General features: G+C 35.0%; 2 protein-coding genes across 14 annotated transcripts in view; both read left to right on the top strand.

Annotated features, from left to right (window-relative positions):
• LOC129243843 (uncharacterized) overlaps positions 1-20,077 on the top strand; it is a 64,251-nt gene extending 44,174 nt beyond the window's left edge. For 8 of the 13 annotated variants that reach the window (XM_054881198.1, XM_054881197.1, XM_054881203.1 and 5 more), the window contains 4 exons: positions 5,984-6,253; positions 14,504-14,596; positions 14,898-15,053; positions 18,842-20,077. In XM_054881198.1, the coding sequence (XP_054737173.1) occupies positions 5,984-6,253; positions 14,504-14,596; positions 14,898-15,053; positions 18,842-18,979 (657 nt within the window). In that variant the 3' untranslated portion in view covers positions 18,980-20,077. Of the gene's footprint in view, positions 1-5,414; positions 5,501-5,983; positions 6,254-14,503; positions 14,597-14,897; positions 15,054-18,841 lie in introns of all 13 variants that reach the window. The other 5 variants (XM_054881206.1, XM_054881204.1, XM_054881205.1 and 2 more) reach the window with 4 other exon arrangements.
• A 3,388-nt stretch (positions 20,078-23,465) lies between these two features.
• LOC129244679 (NADH dehydrogenase [ubiquinone] 1 alpha subcomplex subunit 11) lies at positions 23,466-24,524 on the top strand. The gene is made up of 4 exons (XM_054882451.1): positions 23,466-23,543; positions 23,778-24,042; positions 24,111-24,205; positions 24,275-24,524. Exons 2-4 carry the CDS (start codon positions 23,786-23,788, stop codon positions 24,409-24,411), a joined length of 489 nt encoding a protein of 162 aa, XP_054738426.1. The 5' UTR covers positions 23,466-23,543; positions 23,778-23,785; the 3' UTR covers positions 24,412-24,524.
• The last annotated feature ends 2,521 nt before the right edge of the window (positions 24,525-27,045 follow it).

Here is a 27,045-nt window from a genome sequence, read left to right as displayed (position 1 = left end):
AGAGGTCGGTGCGAATATCTGAGAAGGAAGGGGAGATCTGCTTCAAGATGCTGCTATGCCCAACAGGGAGTTGTCTCCAGAGGCCAAACTCCCTCAGTCTGATAGCACTCTGAGCAGCAATGGATTTAACCTGCAGATCCACAGGAATTAAGTGGAGTATAACGTTGAGCGCAGCGGTGGGACATGTTCTGCAGGCACCAGTGATGCCCACACATGCAGTTCTCTGCACTCTCTCTAATTTGGTGAAGTTGTAGCCCTTCTGAAGAGCTAACCACCAAACTAGGCAACCGTATGTCAAAATTGGCAGAACCACTAAGTTGTACATCCAGAGTACGACACGTGGCTTGAGGCCCCATTTCTTGCCGAACATAGTCCCGTTAGTACTCCAACCAATATTTTGCAGTCTTTTCTAGATAGTGATAAACTAAAAAGAGAAAAATAAAATTAAAAAAAAAATTCTTAGCCACATCAGCTCAACAACTATCAAACTCTATCAAATTGTTCGAATAAATTTACTCTCCACATGGCCAAGTGGTTTAGCGAATACGCCGTCTCGCTAATCGATTCTCAAGCATATTGAATCCAATGATTCTAAAGGCTTTTTAAAACCTTTCAATAGAGCAGCTGATTTATAAAATTTTATTTAGATTCCTCCAAGGCCAATCTATTAAAGATGGTATCGGTAAATCAGCTGATTTATTTTTTTTCTTTCGCCGTGTCCATGTGGCTGTCAGCCCAGAGTGAAACAAAGTGAATTTTTCTTTTTTTTTTCTACTTTGCGAATACTTTTCTTTGACAATCAAACGTATAAAATATCGTTGTTGGTCTAGCGTCACCACCTTTGATGAATGCGCCTTGGATTCCTCAAATCCGTTAATCATTTTTTGATAGATTTTGATATTTTAGAAACCCAAAGCAAAAACAATATCCATTGCTATTGATGTTTTTGCTCTACTGCTAGCACCTGTTCAATGTGCTCTGTTTCGATCTATACATCAAATATGAAAATTTATAAAAATGAATGCTTGTCTGTTTGTACGCCTTTTATAGACCCCCTAGTGGTCATTTGATCTGCATCTCTAAATAAACGTAAGTCTCAAAGGCTACATACAAATACATATGTTCCCGTCTACGAATTAGCTCTGGCTTTCCGCATAAAATCCTCTAAAGTGTTCACAAAAAATTAAGTTTCCTTATTTTTCAATTATTTATTGCATATAAATCTGTTTAGTAAGAACTGAAATATCTGTAAGAAAGTAATTTTCATAAATTCTTTGTGGTTTTCAGAAGCGTCACTCGCTTCAAAACGTATTAAGTTTACTTTTAGATGCTCGGCTCTAATTTGAGCACAACAAAAAAATAAACAACATATTTGTAAAAATTTTAAAATATTCAAAAGCCAGCGTTTTCGTTTAAAAACTGCCAAATATAGCAAAAAATCGCATTTGCTTAACTTCTTCCAAAAGTGAAATGTAACGAGTAAAGCAACGAGAGCCAATACTGAATTTCTAACAGCAATAATTTCATTGATACTAAAACCATTCAGGTCATAGATTAATTTTCCAGTACTTGTGCTAAAATGGTGTTAACAATTATCAAATTTGCCAAAAAAATTTAAAATTTATACAAAAAAAAAAAAAAATATCTAAGCAAAACAAATATTCAACTTTAAAAAGCGAGACAATTCGATTTCCATCAATCTTCTCCATTACATCAACAGCTCTGGCTGGCTGTATATATCTGCCCGTTGGAGGTCTCATAATGATATCGAAACGGCGCTTTTGTGCTACCTGGGGAGTGCCAGAGTGGTGCATTAACCATTTCCCCTACCTACCTATAAATGTACAAAGTTTGAGACCTGGAAACTTTGTTATAGAATTAACTAAGTTTTTATGAATGAAAAATTAAGATTAAAGAAATAAAAAAAAAATAGTCAAAACTTGCCACCTGATGACCTTATAATTTCGCAACGGGTTATATAATTGAAACTGAAGCTCAGAGGTGCTTGGTTCTTTGCTTGAATTGCTTAAAACGTTCTTAGATGTTAGGCAGTTTCAATAATTTTGAAAAAATCTTTTTTTTCTATTTTTGTTTTTGGTGGGTGAGGTAAGGTTCCAAATGCCTTCGGACTTACAGCGTAACATAGTTAAATTTCCTATATTAAGGGGTTATATACAGTTAGAAAGCCGAAAAAAGCGAACTTACCAGTTTTTTTCCGAGAAAACTTTTAAATTTATTGATCTAAAAATGTGTACACTTATTGTGTTACCTTTTAACTGACATAGTGTTAGTATTTTTTTCCTTGTTCACTCCACTCGGGAGCATAGGACCTCGACAAGACTCAGTCTTGCGTTGGTTACGTTAATCTATTTGATTTCCGACAGGATAGGTGATTAGCCTGCCGCTAAGTATTAGTATAGAGCAAAAATATTTATTTGGAAAGGAGCTACAGCTAATCTCCGGGAACTCCTCTCAAAAAAGACGTTTTGCGGTGACCACTATATCTCTGAACTGGATCCTCTGAAATTAGAAAAACTGAACAGATTTCGTTAAAGTAATGTTAAATCTAGGAAAAAGCAAAATAAATTTTTTTGACTAAATGGCGGTTTCTAAAAAAAACAATCGATTTTTGATAAAAATTTCTGCCTTAAATTGTTTATAAAAAAGTGCGTGTAGTACACATAACAGAAATGAAACTTTCAAGGCAGACAAAGAAAGAGGGAGAGACCCGAGAGAGAATGAGAAAGAGAGAGGGAGAGAAAGAATATATATCTACATAAATTCACAACATTTGCAGAGAATACAAATAAACAAAATTTACAAAAAACGGAGAACGGTCGACCGGTGTAGGTAAACGCCGGACACAAACCGTGACAACAACGCGCACTACTCCAAGCGTTTATTACCCGCACAAACGCAGCGATTCCAGGACCGCAGCAACGGCACAAATAACCGCAAGGCAATACCAATAAATCCGACGCCACTTTATAGTACGCCCAAGCACTAGCCAGGAAACGGAAATAAGCGCCATAAAGTAGGCACCAAAAAAAAAGCAAAAAAAAAAAAGGTGGGACCAAAAAACACCCCAAACCGTACGCACCAAGGAAATATAACATCAAAAAGTAGGCACCAAAAATATATATTTCCTAGAAGTTTGCACCAACAAACAAGCGCCAAAAAGTAGCCAGTGTTATTTCTCACTAGAAATTTTGCAACCTCAAGGAAAAACTCAGGAAAAATAGCCTAAAGTGTATCTAAGATATGCACATATAAGATATAGCTCTCTCTCTCCTTTTCTTCTATGTTATATCTTTTTTCTCTCTCGCGGAACGAAAATGCCCAAAACGTTGCATGACCGTGAAATTTTACTCTCCATTATCGCTCTTCCATCGACGCCTAAGAAGTATCACTTCAAAAATATTTGTCGGTGAGAAAAAATCCTCGATTAAATACTGAAAAATATGTTTAAGAAGCTCGTGTTAAAAGAGCTAATGAGACTAATCGGTTTAGCAGTTTTCGAGTAATGTTGGTCACCACTTTGAAAACACCATTTTGAGAAAAACGCGCTTAATGTTTGAAAAAACACTTTACATAGGATGAATTTTTTTTTTCAAATTTGCGTGTAACTTCGAAAATATTCACTGGAGCGATATTAAATTTTCTGTGTGTATTCTTAAATATGTGTATGTATGTACATTGAGTTTCCTTAATGAGAAAAAAAACGATTGTTTGAAAATTCTTAATAAAAAAAGTTTATTTTTTAATTCTTAATAAAAAAAATCAATAGATTTTTTGAAAATTCTTAATAAAAAAACGTTTTTTTTTAATTCTTAATAAAAAAATCAATCGATTGTTTGAAAATTCTAACTGTATACCCAACCCCTTAAACAACCATATAAAATCGTGCTTGCAAAACTTCTGGACGTAGCAAATTTTTTGCAATTGACAATTTCATACACAATTTCTTCACGCCGCCAATTTCAGCAATTATCTCGCTTTCAATTTGTAAAATGTACATATAATTTCTGCACAAATCAATATGAAACAAGTTTCAAAAACCTTCATACTAAAATTACAAAAAAAAAACGAAAAAAAAAATTATTACTACAATTATTTCTGTACATATCGAAATTATTTAATAATTGGAACTATAATATTTAGCTACATAGTTGCGTTCATAATATTCATGTGAGATAATTTTCAATTTATTTTACCAATTACTTTTTCCATTTTGCAAATTTAATTTAAAATGTTGTTTTTATTTTTATTATTACCGTTATTATTGGTGTTTACGTTCGTTACAAGATGATCGCCATACAATTTATAAAGCGTAAAGTACATTAGACTGTTCACAACAAATCAAGTCTCAAAAAAATCAATCGTCTAATATAAAATCAAGTCAAGCGCAAGTCACTTCACCCAAACTAAGTACATATAGATATATTTATAATAATTATTATGCATAACTCCTTCCGAAAATATGTACATATGTATAGTACGCCATATGTTCCCGAAGGTCCCACACCTATCTACTACATATGTATGTATGTATGTGTGCAGTCACGCTACAACGCAAACAGTCAACGATTCATTACTCACCCGAAATGGCATGAATTAAATATTGACAACTGATTTTAGTGCATTTTTGCCTTTACACACACACACATATGTATGTATGTATGTTATGTGAATATACTATATAGTTCACAGTTAAGCCGTTCACAGTTCGCAGTTCGATTTCTTGTCACCTTGCAACCCCCTCGTTAGGTCTGCCACCGTCTTGTCCCGAATTTCTACCTAACACGAAGGCATGCACCACACAAATAATTTCCGCAAATGCATGTTTCAAACAGATTTACTAACTCGTAATATTTTAATAAAACATACTCTATATTCTTACATATTTATAAAATAACAAACATTGAAGTATACAGCAAATCGAAGAATTTGGTAGTTTGTTGCAGTTAAAAAAAAACAAAAAAAAAAACATCAAGAGAGGACATATTTTAAATGATTTCTAATGTTGAGTCTGATTTGATTTCGGAATTTTCTTCCTAATCTATTTACTATATAACCCATTTCTATCTCTACTTTAGTGCTTACTATGTTAGCGCATTTGCGAAAAAAATCACCGCTTCCCACCATAAATCACTTAATTATTGCAATTTTTATTCATAAATATTACAATTAGTATGCAATAGATAAGTACAGTTATATGTTCTCTTCCGTAAGCAAAAAAAACGAACAAAATTAAATACAAATTTTCTTCTCCTCTCATTATTTATTCCATATTTGTGTGCGTGTACGAACCCTGTTGAAATTACAAACAAAAACCCGAAAAATTAAAAATTCACTCAATTGCAAAAAAAAAAAAACCAATTAAAACAAAAAAAACAAAAAAACCAAACGAATAGTTGTGACAGCAATTCAAGGTCTAATTGATGCTGCTGATGAGCAACTAAAATTACGAGAGAACAATGCGACTTCAGATATACCTAAGGTTAGCACCACCCACATATGTACATACATTTATTTCACTGTCGTTTTTCGCTCAATTCGTACTCAAATCTTACGATCGTAAACGTACAAGTGCCTACGCAACTGTTACTTACTCACTCTCTTTATTTGTTGATCTAACTAAAAAAGCTTTATTAAATGCGAAATTTAACTTATTCAATTATAATCATTTTCTTCTTACTACTAACTAAACTATTTGTGTGTGTGAGTGTTTTGTCAATTTTTATTTACATTTTTTACTTAATAAATAAAAATTAAAACTTTCATTTAAAACCGCATGTTATTTAAACCCACTAAACTTTTTCTCACTAACACCAAGATTTCTCACTAAAATACCCGCAGCAGCATGCGCGCACCGAATTTAGCCTGTTTATTCCGTTAAAAATGTATAACAAAGATGATTAATGCAAAACTCATCACATAAATTATATTGCATTTTGGTTTATATTCTTAATTTATTTTTTAGCAGAAATCAAGCGAAAATTCAACATCAAACTTTGGAGACATTTCCAATGGGCATACAAAATCTGAGCCCGAGCATGCGCACGATCACAGCGAAAACACGAACAAAGCCAAAACCGAAGAAAATGCATTAGATAGTGAAACCCAATCCAGTGTTGCTGGAGAAGAGCAACAGGAGGTGCGAAGTGCAACGAGTAAGCCAGTTGATGGCGTAGAACCAAAGAATAGCACACAACAGAAGAAACGGGATGGCAGTGTCGATAGATCAGTGGCGGTAAGAACGAACGTTTTTTTTTTGTTAAATGCTTACATAACTACAATTTTTCAAAATTTAATCACGTAGTAAATCATTTTAGTCAATTTGCACAATACTTCCTGCTATACTTTTCTTATGGCGTTTGAGTCGCTAAATTCCAAAATCTCTTGTATTATTTTAGCAGAGGACACGGCAAACGTTGGGGGGAGCCTGGTTTATAAGGTCAAAAATATCAATTTTTTTTTCCTTTTAAGCGATTCCTAATATATTTCAGAATATTCACACAAAGTTACAGAGCCTAATTCTCAATATTTCCGTAGATACAAAGCCAAAGGTAGGCGAGCGTTAGGTAGTTACGCTGTGACCGGACAAACTTTATCTTCTTTTCTCGACTTTTCATTTTTATGATTTCTTTGAATTGGCGTACATGAATGAAAAAAACTAATGAACCTTTTGAAATGAATCATAGCTTGTTCCCTTCAGTATTAAATTCTCTTCTATTTGAACTAACAAAATAGATAGAAAAAATTTTTTCAAGATTTTTGTACCAAGTTTTTTTTTTTTTTTTATTATTTCCCTTTTTAAATTACAATCTGTTAAATTTTAACAATAAGTAATTATTTTTAAAGTAGTATTGGAATTCTTTGTTCTCTAACCAATGCTAGATAAACATTCAATTTTGCTTCAGATTATGCTACATTATATTATTTTCTGTGTTATAATTATTATTATTATTTATTATTATTATATTATTATTTTTGTTTTTCTTTATTGTTTTGTTAAATTGTGAGTTCTGTTGGAGTTAATCGTTTTAATCTTCGTTTTCCCGCTTTCTCCGATTGTGGTAGTTTGCGCATTTGTTCATTTTGATGAATTGTTAGTCGTTTTATATGCTTGATGCTATATTTTCTAATTGTGTCATCTATTGTGTCGATATTGAGGTCGCTGTGGATCACGTCGTTTGGTATATACCAGCCTGCTTTTGTTATTGTTCGAAGTATTTTAGATTGCGTCCTTTGAATTATTTTGATATTGGTTTTTTTTTGCTGTGCCCCAGATTTCAATGCCATATTTCCAAATGGGTGAGATTATAGATTTATATATCACTACTTTGTTGTTAAGGCTTAGTTTTGAATTTTTAGCCAACAGCCAATATAATTGTCTGAACTTGTTTTTGATTACATTTCGTTTGTTTTGTATATGTCGTTTCCAATTTAGTTTTTCATCTATAGTTATGCCAAGGTACTTTGCACTAGGAAGGATTTTTATTTCATTGTTTTTTATTGTTAATTTATGTTTCTTAGGCTTTCTGTTTGTATATATTACTTGTACCGTTTTATCTTTGTTGACTTCTATTCCCCAATTATCGAACCATGATACGGTGTTATTTATTGTTTGTTGAAGAATGTCAGTCGCGTTTTTTTCTATTTTATCCGATGCCATTAAAACCGTGTCATCCGCGAATGTGGCTATCATGCAATTTTTTGTGGTTGGTATCGGTATATCTGCTGTAAATATCAGGTACAATAGAGGCCCTAGGACACTACCTTGGGGTACTCCTGCTGTCATTTGCATCATGCTTGAGCATTCGTCTTCGAACTTTATAAAGAAATGTCGGTTTTCCAGATAACTTTTGAGAATGGTGAAGTGATTCCGTGGTAATATTTGGCTGAGCTTATGTAGTAGTCCTTTATGCCAAACCCTGTCAAAAGCTTTTGCAATATCCAGGTAGACAGCTATGCAGAACCTTTTATTTTCCATATCATTTAATATTTTGTTTATAACTCTGTGGACTTGTTGCACAGTTGAATGTTGTCGTCTAAATCCAAATTGATGGCTTGGTATTATATTTTTTTCTATCAGAATTTTGTCTAATCTGGCAAAGAGTATTTTTTCAAACACTTTTGAAAGAATGGGCAAGAGACTGATAGGGCGATATGATGTCATTTCTGATGCACTTTTACCTGGTTTGGGGATTGCCGTTATTTGTGCAACTTTCCAGAGGCGTGGGAAGCATTGTGTCCTTAATATGCTGTTGAAAATTTTGTCGTATATATGTAATTGCTACATCAGGTAATTCTTTTAGTATTTTACCATTTATTAGATCGAAGCCTGGTGCTTTTTTACTGTTCAGATTTTTCAAATGATATCTGATTTCTGCTGAGGTTGTCATTTTCATTCTCTTTTCTGGGTTACTCGTATTTACATTTTGTTCAATGTGCTGGTTGTCTTTTTCGTTTGAGAATATTGTTTTAAAGTGTTCAGCTAGTGTGTTTGCCTTCTCTTTATTGGTCTTTGCCCAAGTTCCGTGATGTGTTTTGATGGGAGGTTTATGTGGAACTGCTTTGACTAAGTTTTTAGTTGCTTTCCATAGGGAATAATTGTTAACTGCCGTGGCCCCCAAGTTATGTATGTAATTCTCAAGCTTTTTATCCTGGTGTTGTTTTAATAATGTTTTTAATTCGGTTGTTGATTTGTTAAGTTTTGCCTTATCTTCGGGATGTTTAGTAATTTGCCACTTTTTACGGAGTTTCCTTTTTTGTTGAATTTTTTGTTTGATATGTATTGGAATAGACTCTTTTTGTTGAATTTTTATATTTGGTGTCGAAAGGGTGAGGGCTTTGATGATGGAATCGTTGAAAAAAGCTATTGCTGAGTCAATCTCGTTTTCCGTTTTCAATGAAATATTTATAGTCAATTGTGCTTCCACACTTTGTCGGAAATAATTCCAGTCTGTTTTATTATTATATAGTCCTCTAAAAGTTTGTTGGTGCAGAGATCCAAGAATTGTCATTAGAAGTGGGGAATGATCCGATGATAGCTCCAAACATGACTTAATGGTGATATGAGATTGTGGAATATTTTTAACAATACATAAATCAATTAAATCTGGTTGTTTTCTGATATCTGTAGGCCAGTACGTCGGCTCTCCGGTGCTTATGAAGTGTGCATTATTTTCTCTTATAGCGTCTAGTAATTTTCGGCCTTTCGAAGTTGTTAACCTTGATCCCCAAATAGAATTTTTTGCATTGTAGTCACCTCCAGCGATATATCGACTTCCTAGTCCGTTTAAATATTCCAGGTATTGATCTTTTGTGTTATTGAATTTTGGCGGACAGTATACTGCTGATATTGTTATTGGTCCATTTGAGCTATTTATTGAAACTGTCGTTGCTTGTATGTTATTTTTTCTATAACCATCAAGTTCGTGGTATTTAATTGTTTTTTTGATGATTATTGCAGTTCCTCCGTGAGCCTTGTTATCTGGGTGATTTGTGTAGTGTATGTTGTAATTGGGTATATTTACAAAAGTTTTATGAGTTGCATGAGTCTCGGATATTAGCATAATATCAATTGCTTTGTCTAGAATAAAAGTCTTGAGTTCTAGTTCGTGGCGCGTAAGTCCGTTTGCGTTCCAAATTGCTATTTTTATTTTATACCAAGTTGAAGTGAAATTTTTTTTTTATAGAAAGGCATTTTTTTCTTTAAAACCTCCAAAAAGTTGAAATTTTGGAATTTCTCTAAGTTTTCTTAGTTCATCTAGAATAAAAAATCATGATAATTAGAAATCCATTTGAATTTTTTGCTTTAAATAATAATTACGAGCTGTATCTTGTACGCCAGTTGGAAACTCAAGCGTTGCAGCGCTCTTCTAATTCCTATGTTAAACATTTTTTTCAACTTATTTTAACCAGTACAAAAATTATTTATACTTTTTAAATGTTCATTAAAAGATAGAAAAAACTTTGCAGTGCTAAATTAATTCGTAAGAGATGCAATTTTTAGACCTCATAAACCAGGCTCCCCCCTTAATACACAAATTTTCTTTTTTGCTCCGAAAAAAAACACTCTCCCACTCCCCAAGTAGCACTAAAACGCCATTTTGATAATATTATGAGACCTCCTCCACCTCTAATCGTCCAATGACCTGTAAACACAGCTGCGAGTTTGGAAATTGAATGAACTTTTTGAGCCTTTTATCTCTTCTGTGCTTTCCTGAGTTGTTCAATTCCCCTTTAACAGCAGTCAGGTAAATGTCGATGGGCGGGTACGAGATCTCTGAGACGAATTCCGTCCTCTTCCTCGCAAGCTCATCAGCAATTTCATTTCCCTCTATGTTCCTATGTCCTGGAGCCCATATCAGAGAAATGTTACCTGCGCACGCAACAGATTTGAACTCCTTCTTACAGAAGTTGACTAGTTTGGATCTACACCATGGCGTCGTCAGAGTCTTGATCATCCCCATTATTTTCCTAAGCACTAAACATGCCTTCAGGATCGCAAAAACTTCTGTCTGAAAAACTCCATCAGTATTCGGAATTTTTAAGTGAATAAATAAATTTAATGCAAACCCCTGTACTGACTACCGTTTCCATCTTGGAACCGTGAGTGAAGGCAGAGGTATTAGCTTCGTTGCAGATTTTCCCCTCACTCCAATCCTGCGTACTTGGAAAGATTGTCTTTGCACGACCTTCAAATTCCAGTTTGTGCATAGAGAGATCTGTCTGAGATCTGTCCAATGTTCAGAGAAATACGGCGTTAACTGCCCGAAAATGCCACCATGTCCCTTGAGAGATTGCCGCTAGAGGCCAACCTCCTTTAACCTGATTGCCCTTTGAGCAGCGATGGAAATAAAGTAAAAGTGGATAGAACTTAGGTCGATAGGATAGTAAAACAACATTCAGGGCAGCACTGGGGCAAGTTCTACATGCTCCGGTGATGCCAATACGTGAAGTCCTTTGCACTCTCCCCAGTTAAGTGAAATTATAGTCCTTCCGAAGAGCTTCCCACCAAATCAAGTGTTAAAATTGTCAGAACCACTAAGTTGCACATCCAAAGAACGACCTGTGGCTTGAGTTTCCATTTTTTTGCCGAACATAAAGCGCCTTCCAATAAGAGGTGTTATTCCCGTAAAAGATCAATGGTTTCGTTACTTGTGTGGCACGTAGCGCCGTCTTGTTGAAAATAAACGTTGCCCATATCAATACCATCCAATTCCGGCCATAAAAAATCGTTAATCATCTCTCGATAGCGCAATCCATTCACCGTAACTGTTGCTCCAGCTTCATTTTTGAAAAAGTAAGGTCCAATGACTCCGCCGAACCATAAACCGCACCAAACAGTCACACGTTGAGGATAGAGAGGCTTTGCAACAATAACTCTTGCATTTTCTGAGTCCCAGATCCGACAATTTTGCTTGTTGACGAAGCCATCGAGGTGGGAATGGGTCTCATCACTCAAGATTTTTCGATGGAATTCCGTATCGTTTTCATGCAATTCAACGCCCAAATCAGCAATGACACGACGTTGTTGATGATCGGCCGGTTTGAGTTCTTGTGTTAACTGGACTTTATAAGCTATAAGACCCAAATCTTTATGCAAAATTCGGTGTAATGATGTTTGTGGAATCCCTTATTCCAAAGAACGACGAGGAATGGACAAACCTGGATTTTCCTCAACACTTTCGGCTACAACAGCAATAATTTCGGCTTTTCTTGAGCGACGTGCACGTGTTTTACTCGTCACATCACTAACGTGTCCCAACAGCTCGAATTTTTTCACCAATTTCTGTATTGCGGTCCGACAAGGTGCTTCACGATGACCCAAAAATGTTCGAGTTTTACGAACCGTCTCTGCCAAATGTTCACCATTTTTGTAGTGAATTTTAATCATTTCAATGCGTTGTTTAAGCGTTTATCGTTCCATTTTTATTAATGGCGTAGTTTCTACTTGTCAAATATCAAAAACTGACAGCTTCAAAAGTGACATCTACCGAAATAGCGGGCTATTCAAAATAACACCTGTTATTGGAAAACCCTTTGGATTTGCTGGAGTAGAAAGCTAGTAGTGGCCTTCTTTACCTGGTTTTCAATGTGTAGCTTCCAATGGAGTTTGGAGTCAAGTATCACTTCAAGATACCCAACTTCCGATGAAGGCGGAGAACGTGGTTAATTAATTTGGGAAGTCTTAAGTGTTGAGGTTTATATTTTCTGTTCCGTTTTGTCAGAATTGACTCTGGGGCCGCAACTGCCAGCCTAGCGACTACGAGTAAGGAGCTCATTGAAACTTGTACAAGAATATCGCCGTGCAGTGAAAACACAATTTTTTTATTCCTTACAATGAAAAATCAGTAGTATTCATCGCTTAATTTGGATACTGCAATGAAATTATTTGTTGAAGGGAAATCAAGACGAAGATTCAAAGTTACTGGATTTGTTTTGTCTGCATCTATGGTTAAAAAATACTGAAATTGCTACGACTAAATTCAGTTTACCGCAAAATTGGGCCTCCGTTTTTAGGGGCGTTAAGTCACCAATTTACTTGTATTGTGGAGCATAAAGGCTCGCAGCCATACTTTGTACGAACAATTCGAGCATCGACGATAAACTGCTTTCTTTAGTATATTTGGATTATGCCACGCCCCTTAAAAATTCATAGAAAAAGCTTTATGCCACATTTGAAATGATTAATTCTAATAGCCTAGACAGACGGTGCCTGATCGGGATTAACGATTTGATTCGGAATTTTCCGGAATTAAGTGCAATGCGGATTGACAACAAGACTTCCACTCATAATTTAAGCGGATTAGGGGAATTTCCGATGACAACATTGCCGAAAAATGATAATTAATATCTATTGTGAATGAAAAATAATAGAAATTTTAAAGAGAAGAACAAGAAAGACTGGATGCAATGCTAATTTGCACTAACATGTTCGAAATTTCATAAAAAATTTTTTATATTTTCGAGCAGTTTGAGAAATAGCAATTAAAGATTTTTTAAAATAAATAAATATTTCTTAGTATCCCTAGCTTATGCCCGTATTTGTTGTCTGCGGTTCATCTTTTACTGACGAAACTATCCAAAAAGCAAATCAGCTGTTCACTAAACCGCGTAACAACCGCCTGTCACGCTACAGAATTAACTGCGCGGGTAATACCGATTAATGCCGCCGTTTGTCTAAGCTATAAGCGCATTTCTGCAGAATAATTTTTCAGTCTATGAGAAAAGTGTAGTTTGAAGAATTGTCTGTATGTACAAGTACATTTTCTCGGTGAACATTTAAACAACATTTGCTGTAATATAGGGTGTTTTTTTTAGAGGTTAGGTTTTCAAGATGAAATAAAACGTATATAATTTAATGTTATGGCCAAGAATTTAGCTTTATAATAAAGATAAGGGTTTGCCATTATGTTTTAAAAATGATTTCGTGCAAGTGGCCGCCGCGGCTGGCTCGAATAAATTCCAGCCGAGAGGCCCAATTTTCGACCACTTTTTGCAGCAATTGGGGCCGTATGTCAGCAATAACGCGCCGAATATTCTCTTCCAAGACGTCAATCGTCTCGGGCTTATCTGCGTAGACAAGCGACTTCACATAGCCCCACAAGAAATAGTCCAGCGGTGCTATATCGCACGATCTTGGGGCCACGCCACAGGTCCACGGCGCGAGATAATGCGCTCACCAAAAGTTTCCTTCAATAAATCGATTGTTGCGTTGGCTGTATGGCATGTAGCGTCGTCTTGTTGGAACCAAAGGTCGTCCACATCAACATCGTCCAATTCAGGCACGAAAAAGTCATTAATCATGGCTCTATAGCGCTCTCCATTGACTGTAACATTATGGCCGGCTTCATTTTTAAAAAAATATGGACCAATGATTCCCTCTGCCCATAGAGCATACCAAACAGTGACTTTTTGAGGATGTAACGGCGTCTCAGCAATGGCTTGTGGATTATGTTCACTCCAAATGCGACAATTTCAACCAAAAGTGAGCTTCATCGCTGAACAAAATTTTCTTCGATGCGTCGCGCGAACCGAACCATTATTTTCGTAATAAATTTACACGATTTGCAAACGTTGTTCAGGTGTAAGTCTATTCATTATGAAATGGCAAACCAAACTGAGCATAAATCAAGTGACAGCTGTCAAAAAGACCATCTACGAAAAAAGTAGTGCCAACTTGAAAACCTAACCTCTAAAAAAACACCCTTTATAATCTAATTTTTATTTTAAAGCGACTCATTCTTTCTTCGTGGTTTTGAATTTTGGCGTATTCGATATGTTGCAACATAAAAACCGACTCCTTTTCATTTTTTCACACAAATCCTTTTTCATTTTACCAAAACCAATTTCTGGGTTACCATTCCATTTCTACCACTTTTTACAAATTTGTTTCATATTCATGGATTTTAATGTTCATTTTAATACCAGTTTATATGTGTGTAGCAATACATGTTTTTATTTTGAAACTATTTTGAATATAATTTAGGTTCTTGGAATGGAGGTAACAGCAAGTTGTGAGGGTGGCAAAAAATGGACCGGCCGCCCTCCAACGCCTGTTTTCTTTTCACACCCTGAACATGTAAGTGTGCCAGGCTAACGTGCATGCATACATATGTACATGTACATATGTATAAGTGTATACACACTTAGATGAATATACATATAAGAAAATTAGCTTTGATAAGCGTCGAATACTAATCTACCATCCATAAGTATTAGTTCCGAAATTTGCCTAACATTCTTTCCAAAACCCAAAAATTCTGAGCACATCTAATTTAATATTTGAAATTTTCACTTACTTACCAGTGTTACTAATTTTCATAGAATTAAAATTCGCTAAAAACTATCTTTTCTGCATATTTTCCTTCCTCATTGCTCAGTCCAAAGACGACGACGAAGACCAAATGCCTGAGCCGCAGTCCATCTACTTGGAAGGTGCCTTGGCACACGAGTCACAAATATTGGTCGCCGATTCGGAAACAAAAACGGAGGAGGTCTATGATACAGAGCTTAACGGCTCGCTGGAAGAACCAGCGGTAAGTATTTATCTACACATAAAGGGTAAATACAAGTTTCACTGTGGTAAGCCAAATATCCGAAACTAAAGATCATTCGAACCCATATTTTCAAAATGTCTGCAATCATGGCTCATTGATGGTTGAGTTGTTGAGATCCATTGTGAATATAGGATACATTACTTCCGGACAACAACAAGAGAATGAACTGTGTGTATGTGGGTGAATAAAACTCCACATACATATATTTTACCTTAAACTTAACACGCTTTAGGGTTAAGAGGAGGTTAAGAGAATCTTCTAACTTAGCCACTAACAGAAGGGGTTACGCAAGAATACTAGACAAATACTCCTTCTTACATCAAACGACAGACTTTTGTAACTCAGTAGAGCTGCATGTAAACACATCCTTTACCACAACTTTCCCAATGGGAGAAGATTGGGACAATGGGATAATGGACAATAGAAGCGGGATCAGTATCTATACTGATGGTTCCAAGCTAAATGAAGAAGTAGGCGGAGGCCTTCACTCTGAGGAAATGAATGTCAACATCTCATTCCGGCTATCAAATCAATGTAGTGTATTTCCAGCTGAAATTCTGGCTATCAGGGAAGGCCTGTTAGCCCTAAATAAAAGTGTTCTCACTACAAGAGATATAAATATATATTGAGATTGCCAATCGGTCCTGAAAGCTTTACAAATGCCTAATATTAATTCGAAGACAGTAAACGAATGTATCGACGTTTTGCCAGAACTGTCACAGTACTTTGTAATAAGCCTGTTCTGGGCGCCGAGTCACAGAGACATAGAAGGCAATTGCAAAGCAGATGAAGTAGTGAGATTGGATACCACATTACCGATTCAACCAGACAAAGCGAACATACCTATACCTTTAGCAACTTGTAAGATGCTTATAGACAAACACACTATCAGAGCTGCCAACAGGCTATGGACCTAGTCCCTGACCTGTGCAACAAGTAGAATGACGTAGCCAGAATGAAACATGAGCCGCACAAACCGACTGTTGAAACTGAACAGGAAGAACACGACAAATCTTCTCTGATTGGCAGGCATGCCAATAGACTGGGAGCACCCTATATGAGTATTGCAGAAGAAGAGACTATAGAACACTTTCTATGCGGGTGCATGGCTCCGGATAGAAGAAGGTTAAATATTTTAGGAAAAAGTTCTCAAAATAACTTGGCAGAAGTAGTCAATATAAAAATAACAAGCCTTGTTTGATATTTTAAAGCCACAGGTTGGTTCAATGAGGACAATGTAGAGTGAGGAGAGGGGAGAGCCCTGGTGGTATCACAATGGGTCTACAGCAGGACTAGGTGTGTCAACTGACAACCAGTATACCTACCGACCTACCTAACACGCTTTATTTCTTATGAAATTCAAGAATGTTAAGATAAAAACTTATAACTTAAAATGAACTCTCTTTTGTTATCTTGTAGTTGCAAGAACGCTTCTCAAATAATCTCTTCGTTAGAAGGAATAACGACGTTAAATTGAATAGTGAATAAAATGAATTATGAAATCAGTGTGGCCACAACGACAGGCATAGATGTGCTCCCATACGATACTTTTAGCTGTGATCCCACAGCATTAAAACAATGCAAGAGAGTTCAAATGAGTTTGCGCAAATTAGCGTAGAAATAAGAGCGTAATTTAGACGTGCCGTTAGTGTAGATGAGAGTAGTAGTCGTAAGGGAACAAAAACAAGCATATCAAGGAAGATAATAGAAAAGAATTGATAGAAAAATAAAATACAAAGAATTTAGACTTTTTTGAGAACACAAAAACAGAACACAAAAATAATATCGAAAGAAAAAAATACACGTAATCTCTTTGACTTGGAAAATTTACAATAACCAATATTTGTAATATATTGCTTAGATATACAAAGTAGAGTCCAAAATAAGCAAGACAAAGCTCAAATAGAAATGACAGGACCTTTGTTCTGATAACTTCGAGTTTATTTATTCAAAATAGTACCCTCTTTCCTCTATACACTGTCTGGCGCGATCTAAAAGCTTTTCGAAAGAGTGTTTCAGGCCATTGCCCGGAATGTCCTTCAGGATGTCGGTACAAGCCTTTTGATGGCCTCTACGGACGCAAAACGTTTTCCTTTCATGGCCAAATACAATTTTCCGAATATGTAGAAGTCACAGGGAGCCATATCAGGTGAATACGGTGAGTGATTGTTGGTTAAAATGCGATTTCTAGTCAAAAATTCAATTACAAGAGTGGATCGATGAGATGATCCATTATCAAACAATAAGCGTCAGCTTCCTCCTTCGCGGTATTTAGGGCGAGTTCGACGAATGCGATGCAACAAGCACTTCAAAACGCCAAGATGGAAAATTGCATTAACGGTTTGGCCCGTTGGCACGAACTCCTTGTGGACAATTCCCTTGGAATCGTAAAGACAAATGAGCAGCGACTTGATTTTTGACTTTTCCAAACGCGATTTTTTGGGTGATGGCTCGTCTGGGGCCTTCCATTCGGCACTTTTACGCTTAGTGCATAGTTTCAGGTTCATGTTGGAAACACCACGTTTCATCATCAGTTCCAATGTTGTAAAGGAAGTTCTCGTCTTTTCCCGCCTCTTTAATGAGGTCTTTCGAATGTTGAGTTCTGAGCAGTTTTTGGTCCTCAGTTAAAATGTGATAAATCGATGTTTTGGAGATATTCAACTCCTATTCTATGCATTTCAACGATGATTTCGGTTAATTTTTGATAATTTTACGAAAAATTTCGATGGGGTTTTTGGTGATTACTGAATTTGGGCGGCCCGTTTGTTCATTGTGATTTATGTCCTCTTAACCATCTCTGAAACGTGCAAACTACTCATGAACTCTGGCACGAGATAGACAATCATCGCCATAAACTTTTTTCATCAATTCAAATGTTTCGGTAAATGTTTTTCCGATTTTAAAGCTAAATTTAATATTAGCTCTTTGTTCGAAACTCCTTTTTGTACCGATGACACAAACACACTGACACATTAGACGCAATAACTTTGCTTCCACTGAACCGAATGCCACCAAGCCTTCACTGGAAGTCAGCCAAAGATGGCGCCATCAGAAACATTTTTATGACGCCCGTCTTATTTATTTTGGATTTCACATTGTAATAATGTTTTCTTATTGAAAAACATGCAACTAAAAAAAAAAATAAATAAATAAACAATTGGCGCGTACACTTCTGTTAGGTGTTTGGCCGAGCTCCTCCTCCTATTTGTGGTGTGCGTCTTGATGTTGTTGTTGGAGGGACCTACAGTCTCAAGCCGATTCCGAACGGCAGATATTTTTATGAGGAGCTTTTTCATGGCAGAAATACACTCGGAGGTTTGCCATTGCCTGCTGAGGGGCGACCGCGATTAGAAAAATGTTTTTTTTTTTTTTTTTTTTTTTTTTTTTTTTTTTTTTTTTTTTTTTTTTTTTTTTTTTTATTAATTTTGCCGAGATTCGAACCTCTCTGTGAATTCACCGAGATTCGAACCTCTCTGTGAATTCCGAATAGTAATCACGCACCAAACCATTCGGCTACGGCGGCCTATGTTGCATAAAAGAGCGTTTTGTAATCAGCTGATCTCAGCTGTGGGCAATTTTTGACGACCAGCTGAGAGTGTTTTTACTTATGGATCAATGGGCAGTAGTATCGCGATTTGCGCAAGCATTAATAACTCCCTCAACCTTGAAAATAGTTTATAATTAAACAATGAACTTCTATTTGGACCAAATATTAACACTTGTTAACAAATACTTAACTCTGCTTGTATTTTTACAATTCCTTTCAGGTGGTGCTTAGCAGTAAAATGACATTGTCGCTAATCAATTTGGATATAAATCACGAAAGTAGCGATGATCAAAAGAAACCGGAAGTCGAGAGTCCATTGGCGGACGATATCGAGATAATTGGCGATGATGAAAAATAAGAATAAAAATCGAAATCGATATAAATATCACCAAAAAAAAGCAATGAATTCGAAAAAAATTTGAAAATTGCATAAATTCATTTGTAAATCGATTGCGATTGCATGAAATGCACGAAAATAAATCTGTGTCTGAATTGAGTAGTATTCAAAAAAGAATAAAAGAAGTCATATTGCATATATTTCTAAAAATTATTGCTAACGCGTATAATATTTTGTGTAAGATCGTATCGATTTCAGTTGATTTTAAGATTTTAAGTAAAAATGTGGAGAAACTAAATTGAAGACCCTACAATTTTTAATGTGACTGAATTATGTAAATTTTGTTTTTGGTTTTCAATGTTTGTCGTACGCAAATTAACATAAAATAAACCAACATCTGACAAGGAAACAACTAAAATTTGGATACGCTTAAGAGTTAAGAAAATGAAAATTACGAACTTGTACTTCCGTTGTATGGAAAAACTGTTGTCAATAATCCTAACATCCTAACATCACTCTCTGTTGTTTTAAATATTGAATGTAGGTGCATTTTTCTTTTTGGAACTTTGTTTTGTGATTCGTTGGAGTCATTTTGTTCTTCTGTTATTCATAAATTTTATGAATTTGCTCGGGTGTATGCTCAAAATAATTTGTATGCCAAATACTATCACTAAATAAGATCCCACTTCCAAATTTATACCATTAACCACACACAAAAAAAAAACAAAAACAAAATTTTAAACATCAAACAAATACTCTATAAATTTGAAGTAGACATAGTGTAATACTTTAAGATAATAATACCTGTTTTTTCTTTGCAAAAATAAGTTCCAATCCTATGGAATATCCAATGGAATAACTAATAAATCTAGTCTTCATCACAAAATAAAAATTATTTGTCGCAATCATAGTTTCTAACATTTGCCAACAATTTTATAGAAAGTAATAGTATTTATCTCGAAATATAATTTTTTTTGCAAACCATTTAATATAAATATGTATGTATTAACTACGAGTAAATTGTCGTGTTTTCAATATGTTTATAAAATACCCAAACTGTGTGAGATTTGGAAAGGTTGGGGTTCAAAAGCCAAATAAAATAGAATCAGTAAGCTCAAAGTTATTAAAGCATTTTTTATTTATTTAATTGTACACAAATGGTCTTTAAATTAGTGTCGCTCAGTAGCCGAACAGCCTTGAATGTTCCAAGGCGCACTCATTAGAGGTAATTTTTTTTGACGTGATAACGTCTTATAATTCGATTTAACAGGCTGCACGCACAAAAAAATGTGTCGTTACCTTGCTCATTGCCGTTACCTTGAATGAACTGCAAGCGAAAGCGCGGAACGAACAAAGCAAACGAACGGCAACGTTCGACATCTTGCCCTCTTCTATTTAAGTGAGCGTATATATCAGTGCTGTCCATCCCATACATCAATTGATCACACGTATTCTTACTCTCCATCGTTCAGTTGTTAGCAAACCAGCAACGAATAAACACCGAGTTTGTCCGCGACGCTTAGTGTATGCAATACAATGCCCTGTGAGAACTTTTTTATGCTAGAAAATGCCTTTGGCGACTTGCAATGCCTTTTATGTTACAAGTCGTTCAAAGAAAGCTATAGATGTAATATCAAAAGGCATTTCGATTCCTTCCACAAAAATTTTCTACTCCAATCCAATATTTATTTATTTTGGTTTAAATTTCCCACTGGGCTGCTCCCATTCTCTCGTTCTCACTTATACACTCACATTTTTCATTTTGGACAGCACTGGTATATATGTATGTATATGCGCATATGTACATATATAAATTGACGTATTTGTATTTGCATATGCCTTCTTATTGATTATTATTAATTTGATTTACTTGAAGAATTTAAAATAAAACCAAGTTTGTTAATAATACCTGTTGTTTTAATGTTATTATTATTAATTTTTTTATTATATATGAAGGAAAAAATGTATGGTAATATTTACCACATACCTTATAAGATATGTTGTATACTAATATATGTATATAAACATGCATATACATATACAATTTCGCGCAATTTTCAAAAAGAACAAATCTATATGTAAAGATGCATACAAGTCGTATGGACATATCAAATATACGAATCTATTCCGTACGCAAGCAAATGTAAGCTAATGTGCTTGAACTGCAAGCGAGAGCGCGGAACGAACGACAAAGCAAACAAAGCACAATCGGCCCCCGCGTTCGGCAACGTTCGACATCTGGCTCTGTCCTACTTGAGTGAGCATATATATGTATGTATATGCGCATTTGTATATAAATTCACATACTTGTATTTGCATATGCATTCTTCCTGTGTGCATGGTAATGAAAGTGTAGGAAATGAAAGGGAGTGTTTCGAGTGTAAAGTGTCTTGAAAAAGGCACATCGATGATGGTGCCTCTTAGTGTTGTTGACTTATTAACGTCTGATGCACAATCGAAATTGAAGAAATCTTTCATGAATTTGATAAATGTTTCGTCATTTTTCACGTTTGTGTAAATGTAACTTGACCTATTCCATTGCGATTCCATTTACCTCCTCCTCTATATCCATACAAAATATCTATCAAACAAATAAAATTAAAATTTTGTTTTGAAAATTGCAACCATTCCATCAATATTTTCTTATGACGTTGTCACGTTAAACTATCGTCAGTAAACCGACTTTACAGACAACCTCTTTTTTTTTTTGGCGGTGAGGTTGGGTTAAAAATGCTTTCGGACCATATACAGGGTGTTCCATATAGCGTTTGCTTTTTGAGCCACCTATATTTTTGAGAATGGTAACACAAATGACATGTCAAATGTGTTCATAATTTATTTAAAGGTTTGGCATTTACGAAATGGGACGCTGTACGCTTGAACAAAATTGGGAAATATTGAAAACCTATTTCCAAAGTGGTGAGCCTTCTTCTTCTTTTCTGATTTTCACATCGGTGGCTACGTCAAAAAGCAAAATTGTCGGATTTGGGGCTCAGAAAATCCACACGTTACTGTAGAGAAACAAATGCATCCACAACGAGTCACTGTTTGGTGCGGTTTTTGGTCTGGCGGCATCATCGGGCCATTTTTTTCGAAAATGAGCGAGGAGCCGCGGTTACAGTAAATGGCGAGCGTTACCGTGACATGCTCAACGAGTTGTTTCCAAAAATTGAAGAGGATGACATGGATGACATTTGGTTTCAACACACTGCCAAAGTTGCACTCGAACTTTTGGCTACCGTTTTTGAAAACCGAATAATCAGCCGAAATTCCGATATCAATTGGCCGCCTCGGAGCTGTTATTTAAGCCCGTTGGGCTATTTTTTGTGGGGAGCCGTTAAGGACAAATGCTATGCGTACCATCCAGAGACGATTGATGCTTTAAAACACGAAATCGAAGTTGCCATTCATGAAATTGGAGCCCAAACAATCGAAAATGTGCTTAAAAGTTGGGTTGATCGAATGGCCTACTGTAAAGCCAGTTGTGGCAGTCATTTGAACGATATTATTTTTCATTCATAAATGACAATGTTCAATCTTCAAAATAAAAACCAAACAGTTATTATTGATTAGGTTTTTTTATAGCCGATTCAAAAAGCAAATTTTACATGGCCCACCCTATAGTAACCATCGCTACCACGTGTGTGGTATGTACTATATAAGTATATAAGTTTATTTTTTATTTACAAATCTGGACTTGAAATATTTCACACGAGCTTAAATTTGTTTATTGTTCAATTTCTATGAGCCATCCTGCTATTTGACTACCACTTTGGGTGTAACTATAATTTTCAAGCAGCTCAAAACAAAAACAGTTCCACTTGGTCTTTTATTTGTAACAAGAGATAAATCCATGTTTTTGATTTAATACAGCCTTAATATGAACTCCATATGAATGATAATTCTTCCCCATGAAAAACTTCGCAAACTTATATTCCTTCTTATAGTGAATTTTGCTTTGTTCGAAAAGTGAGTGAGAATGTTTTCACATGCAAAATTCACCTTGAGAAGAAAAAATGTTACATTTTCACATAGAGTTCGCATGGTTTTTAAGATTTTCACAATGTACATCATATCGCACTTGTTACGTTAAAGTGTAACAACTCAAAATCTGGACATTTTCAGTAGAGACAAAAAACTGTTTCCGTAAATATTAATAATATAGGTATTACAAGGGAAAAAATATGTAATTGCACGAAAATATCATTAAAAACAATATAACGGTTGTTTCATTCTTATTTCTTTAGTAGTTGCGCTAAAATAACAAATTTTTGAGTGGTTACTCTTTTCCTTTTCTTTTTGAGTTGTTACGCTTTAACGTAACAAGTGCGATATATATCGTTAAATAAGGGGTAACATGTCGGTGATAATAATAAATCTACGGAAAAACAATTGATTTGGTTTTCGAAATATTTTGTGATGTTAACTAATACCACCCTGTTGCAATTAACTCAATCTCTCCACAAGTTGAAAAAATCTCGTTTGTGTGGCCACACTACTCTCCAAACTCAATCAGCTGCAAGGCTGTCAAATTTGACTTTTCCTCAGACTCGGACTGTTTTGGTGAGTGAAATTACGTAAAAATGTAAGTAAATCGGTTTTTTGATTAAAACCATTTAATATAAACAAGTTAAAAGCTCCAAAATAGTGAGAGGGTTTCAAAATAAAGTCGCTCAGAGCAACAGTGAACGAAAACAGTCATTATTTATTTGCCTAAGCAGAAATGAATAAAAAAAATCCCATCGCACTACGCCATTGGGTAGTCGAATAAGAAGAGAAGACATTTGTTTTTATATAAATATTTTGTGTTTTATTTAAGCGTTCACAATGTCATTCCTGAAATCACAATACTACGATTATCCTGAGGGACAGGATGCATTTGGTAAAATCGTTGCCACCAACAAATATGCTGCTTCAGTCGGTCTCGCTTGGTCAACGTGCGATGTGCTGATGTTGTCGAAACCACAAGGCTATCTGCCGACCTTAGGGCGTTTCGCCTACAACACAGGTCCAATGATGGGTATGGCTACCGCGTTCACATTGGCCACTTTGGTGTCGACGAACGTGCGTGGAAAGGATGATAAGTAAAGAACTTGAGTCAAATATAAATAATAAAGAAATAGTTTAAAATATACTTCTTTTTTATTTTTAGATTAAACTATTTTATTGGAGGTGTTGCCGCGGGTGCAGTGTATGGTGCTTGGAGACGAAATCATGTTGCCGGTCTTGTTGCTGGCTTTTTCTTCGGTATATCTTATGAAATTTTAATTGCCATTCGGGAAGCTAACAATTACAACTTTTCTCCCTGTTAAAAAGGTATCGCTGGCGCAGTGAAAAAACTATCGAAACAGGAGGGTTGGGAATTCTTTCCACCCATTAAACACCAATCAAGCTCATTAAACATCCATGACTTTACAATTATGAAAGATCCTGCCCATGGTTCTGGAAAATGAAAGAAAATTAAAATGTACTATTAGGAACACATTTAATATGAAATGTTAGAAAACGCCTAAGCTGGTGCTAGTAAGTGAATAAATCACGAAAGTAATTTAAAGTTTTGATGGAATTGTTGTGTATTTTATCGATTTTATAGACAGTATTTCTGTAAAATCTTAAAAATATTGACAACGCAGAGCTCAATTTTTAGTTTTATTTTAACTTGTAACGAAGCTGTTTGATAATCTAGAAACGGTGGTGGTACATGATAGTGAATTCTTCAACATGAAACGAACTTGAAAAATGCTGTTTAACTGCAACTTCATAAGCACTTAGGAGTGGCAGCCAATTTTATTTTGATTTTGAGGATTGAAAGTGCTTCTAAAAAAATATATAACATCCTTTGATGTAAAAGCTTTATAGGTATACTCATTAAAATGGACTCAAGTGACAGTCAACAAAATTATTTGGTAGAAAGCAAATAAATTTAGGTATTTAATTGAACAATTAAAAAATTGGAAAAAAACGTGTAGTTGTATTTTTATACTACACGACAACCCATGATCTTATATAACTTCACGCTTTTGAATAATTTCAATTATTGCTTTTATAGCAAACAAATGCGTTACTTTAAGGAGTCCCGGTGGTCTAGATCTCGAAAATTTAGGGTATTTGCAGACATTTTTTTTTGCTATGAAAAAATGAAAAACGATATTTAAATTTTTTAGGCTTTTTATTTAACTTCTTTTACATACCATGAGGAATTTTTTTTTTAATTTTAGTAATTTGAAAAATGGCGCTGAAGTTGACCCTCCCGAAAAATTTGACCTGCACGGTGTTGTCCATTTTGGCTCTTCTGTTTATCTGAAACACAAAAATCAAGAAAAGTTATTAATCAGTATGACTGTAGCTATGTCCCGTACTAGAATAAAATTTTTTTTTTTTGACAAAATGGCGTGGTTTTGAATTTGACACTCTAAAAATCGGTTTTTTCAGTTTTTTAATCAATCGGTTGAATCGTTTATTGTTTTTTCACAGCACCAGGCCAAAAAAAAAGTAGTTTTGAGATAATTGACTTTGAAGTTTTGCGAGTGGCCGCGTGACGTATCTGACTCTACCTGCTAAAACGGCTGTAGAATCGAAAATACTGGGAATATCCCTCCAAAAATTTGACAGTATACTCTTAAGAGCCTATACTTTCGAAATATCAAAAACAAAAAATCGATTTTTTGAAAATTCTAGACCACCGGGACACCTTAAGGGGGCAGATACCTATAAACGGCCATATTTTCCCTGATTGTCATTAAAATTATTTAAAATGAAGAAGTCAATATATTTTTTCAAAATTGGTATACAGTTTATTGATACATTAAAATAATATAACAAATTTTTTTATATTTATTTTAATCAATTAAAACGGCGGATGTACACTCAATTCTTCCAGGAAGGTCGCAGTGGGGCTTCTCAATCGGCGGGCATTGGAGCATCGGCGTCAGTGACCTGAATACAAAACACCAATTTTTTTTGTTTATTATTGTCATAATTTCTATATGAATTAAAAAACAAAAAAAAAATGCGGAATAAAATGCTTCAAAAAATGAATTTTGGGGCGAATTTCCCTACTATTTTTGCTTCGAAAACATTATTTTTTCGAAAATTTTTCGAATTGTAAATTCATATAGAAAGTACATTCATAAAAAAGATGTGTGCAAAATTTCAGGGAGATCGGTCATTAACTTTTCGAGTTATCGTGTACGCCAATTCGAAAAATATAGTTTTGAGAAAAACGCGTCTAAAGTCGGCAACGTAACTATACCTCTCTCAGCGCTCGAACGCAAAGAATGGAGTCGTCACGGTTGACGATCTATAATATAAGAAATAAAATTTACGTTCTAAATAGGGAAGCGAGCTTCTATAAGAGGGGCATTATGAAGTTGGCATCTCGTTGGGAACTCGTCATCGAACAAAACGGCGCATATTTGATTTAAATCGCATTATTATAACCAATTTTATGAACAATTGAAAATTCATTAAAAATACCGCAAGACTTTTTTGACAACCTTATATAAGAAATACTTAAATTTACGTTCTAAATATTTTTTGATATATTCTTAAAGGATTAAATTAACATTTTATGAAAAAAAATTTTTTTTTTCGAAATTTTACGGGTATCTGTCCCCTTAATAACCAATAAGTACAAGCATAAAACACAAAAGGTACCTTCTATGCTTTCGATTTGTATTTCGGAAACTGCAGCAACGGTGACTAGAGGCTGTGTTTCATAAGTACAAGCATTGGCCGATTCCTATTTAAAATATATGACTTCAAATAAACTTTATAAATTTTATCTATTATAGATTTATTTAAATTCTCCATTTTTAACACCCTTTTTATTTAAATTATGAACTTTAACTAAATTTGCTAATTTTAATTGGTGCTTATTTTTACTTTGCGATCAGCTGTTTTTCTCCCTTGCAATTTCTTCCAAATAAAAGTTTATCTCGTAAAAACTTGCAACATCCCCTCAAAATGAAACGTTATTTTGCTCTCTCACCTTCCCCTACTTTGCAAATTTTTTGAATACATGAACACCAGAACTTGATAATTTGTAACAAGCAAGCAATTGTTACAAATGCTTTGCTTCATCAACA

This window comes from Anastrepha obliqua, chromosome 4 (genome assembly GCF_027943255.1).
Source record: "Anastrepha obliqua isolate idAnaObli1 chromosome 4, idAnaObli1_1.0, whole genome shotgun sequence".
In the NCBI taxonomy this organism is placed as follows: domain Eukaryota; kingdom Metazoa; phylum Arthropoda; class Insecta; order Diptera; family Tephritidae; genus Anastrepha; species Anastrepha obliqua.
This window is presented reverse-complemented; position numbering and strand designations above follow the sequence as displayed.